This window comes from Pteropus vampyrus, unplaced genomic scaffold (assembly GCF_000151845.1).
Source record: "Pteropus vampyrus isolate Shadow unplaced genomic scaffold, Pvam_2.0 Scaffold231, whole genome shotgun sequence".
Lineage (NCBI taxonomy): Eukaryota > Metazoa > Chordata > Mammalia > Chiroptera > Pteropodidae > Pteropus > Pteropus vampyrus.
This window is the reverse complement of record NW_011889012.1, coordinates 993,921-995,578: the sequence shown is the minus strand read 5'-3', so window position 1 is coordinate 995,578 and position 1,658 is coordinate 993,921. Positions and strand designations below refer to the sequence as shown.

Genomic DNA, 1,658 nt, shown 5'->3' with positions numbered 1-1,658 from the left:
GCTGTACAGCCGCCCCCCACGTTGCTTGTACTGTGTCTCTACTGTATGGGATTAAAGTTGGCAAGCACATGGGCCTTAGCCAGCAGGGGCACTTGGGGCACCCACACCCACTGGCCACGGCTTCTCCTGGGACCCAGAGCGAAACCGACACCAGTGGGCAGGGCTGTCACTCAGCCACTCACTCCGGACTTTGTGGTCTCGGGCAAGACACCTCCTCTGTCTCCCCTTGTACAGGGGAGACACCGAGGCCACCGACCCCTTGGCCAGCAGGCAGAACGCTTGGAAAGGGGCCTGGCCGGCACAGTCCCCGCCATGCCGTATGTGCCCGGCGGGTGACGAAGCTTTCCCTGCGTTTGCCCTGTGTCACTCTCACCAAAACCCGCCCGGTGACGGGGACATTAGGTGGGAATTGACAGCTGTGGGGTGGGGTCCGGGGCTGCCAGCGGGGCACCGAGTGTGTGAGCTCGGCGGGGAGGGAGCCCCCGAGATAGCAAGTGGGGGCATCCGGGCCAGGACACTGGAGGCCAGGCCTGGTCTGACCACTGCGTCCAGCAGGATGGAGGCCCCGGGTCCAGTTCCCGCAGAGGGGCCGAGCCTGCCCGCCGCTGGGCTCTGGGCGGCTGTGGGACCACAGCCCACCTTCTCCCTGGGCGGGGGCGGGGGGGGCAGGGCGAACTGCGGAACTTCAAGCTCTGACAGCTGGGATCCAACAGGTCCGGGTTTGAGGTTCCCACCCTGGGGGGCCTCCCAGGAGGTGGCCTCAGCCACGGAGGCCGTGAGAATCTCGCTCAGCACCTCCGAGGGACTCACAGGCGAGCGCTGGAGACAGGCACACCAGGTGCTGGCGGCGCTGGGTGTGGCGGGCTGTGCGCACTGTAGCCAGATGGGGAATGGGGCCAGGGGCACCCGCACCCACGCCCGGGAGAGGACCAGAAAGCGTCGCGAGCAGCTCTCTGATGCGGGCGCCGTGAGCTGCTTCACCGCCCAGGTTTGCGGTCCTCGGCCTGGATGGTCTGTGAACTGAGCGCAACTCACCACACCCAGCCACACAGGCCGTGCTGCGGGAGGGACCAGGCACACAGGGGGCCCTGTAAGGCAGCCTTCCCTGGGGGCCACCGTGCCCGCCGCCCCGTGGCCTGCCTGCCCCAGCGTCCTCTGGGAAAGGCAGAGCCCGGCCGGGAGCTGGTGCAGCCCCGCAGTGAGGCCGCCCACTTCCCAACCCCCACCCCTCCGCTCCTGCCCAGCGTGGGTCACACCCAACAGGGCCTGTGCCACCGCGACGCCCCCACTTTGCCCCTGCTCACTTCCCACCCAGAACAGCCCTAATGCCCGAAGCCCGTCCACCATCCCAGGCCTCTGCCGTCCACACGTGCGGGTCCGCAGAGCACCGTCCTTGCTCCTCCGTCTCTGGCCACCCCGATCGGTGCCCAAAGGCCACATGGCCCCACCCACAAGGAGGGAGCCCCAGGGTGACGAGGGGAGACGTCCAGAATGAGGCCACTGGCCCGGGCCTGGGCCCAGGAGGAGGGGGCCCCTGGGAGCTGGGCGCGGAGAGTCGGTCAAGCCATGAACTGGCCCAGGGCCAGGCCTCCGAGAGGGACCTGGAGCCAAGATCAAGGGGCCCATCCGGCTCCCAGCCAAAGTGCTCTCAGCGCCGG

At 68.5% G+C, this 1,658-nt stretch overlaps 1 protein-coding gene across 1 annotated transcript in view; it reads left to right on the top strand.

The window, feature by feature from the left end:
• The window catches only part of HTRA3 (HtrA serine peptidase 3), a 35,774-nt gene that overhangs the window by 24,996 nt on the left and 9,120 nt on the right, over positions 1-1,658 (top strand). Inside the window, exon 9 of the mRNA XM_023519675.1 lies at positions 752-988. Coding sequence (XP_023375443.1) covers positions 752-988 — 237 coding nt within the window. The remainder of the gene's footprint in view (positions 1-751; positions 989-1,658) is intronic.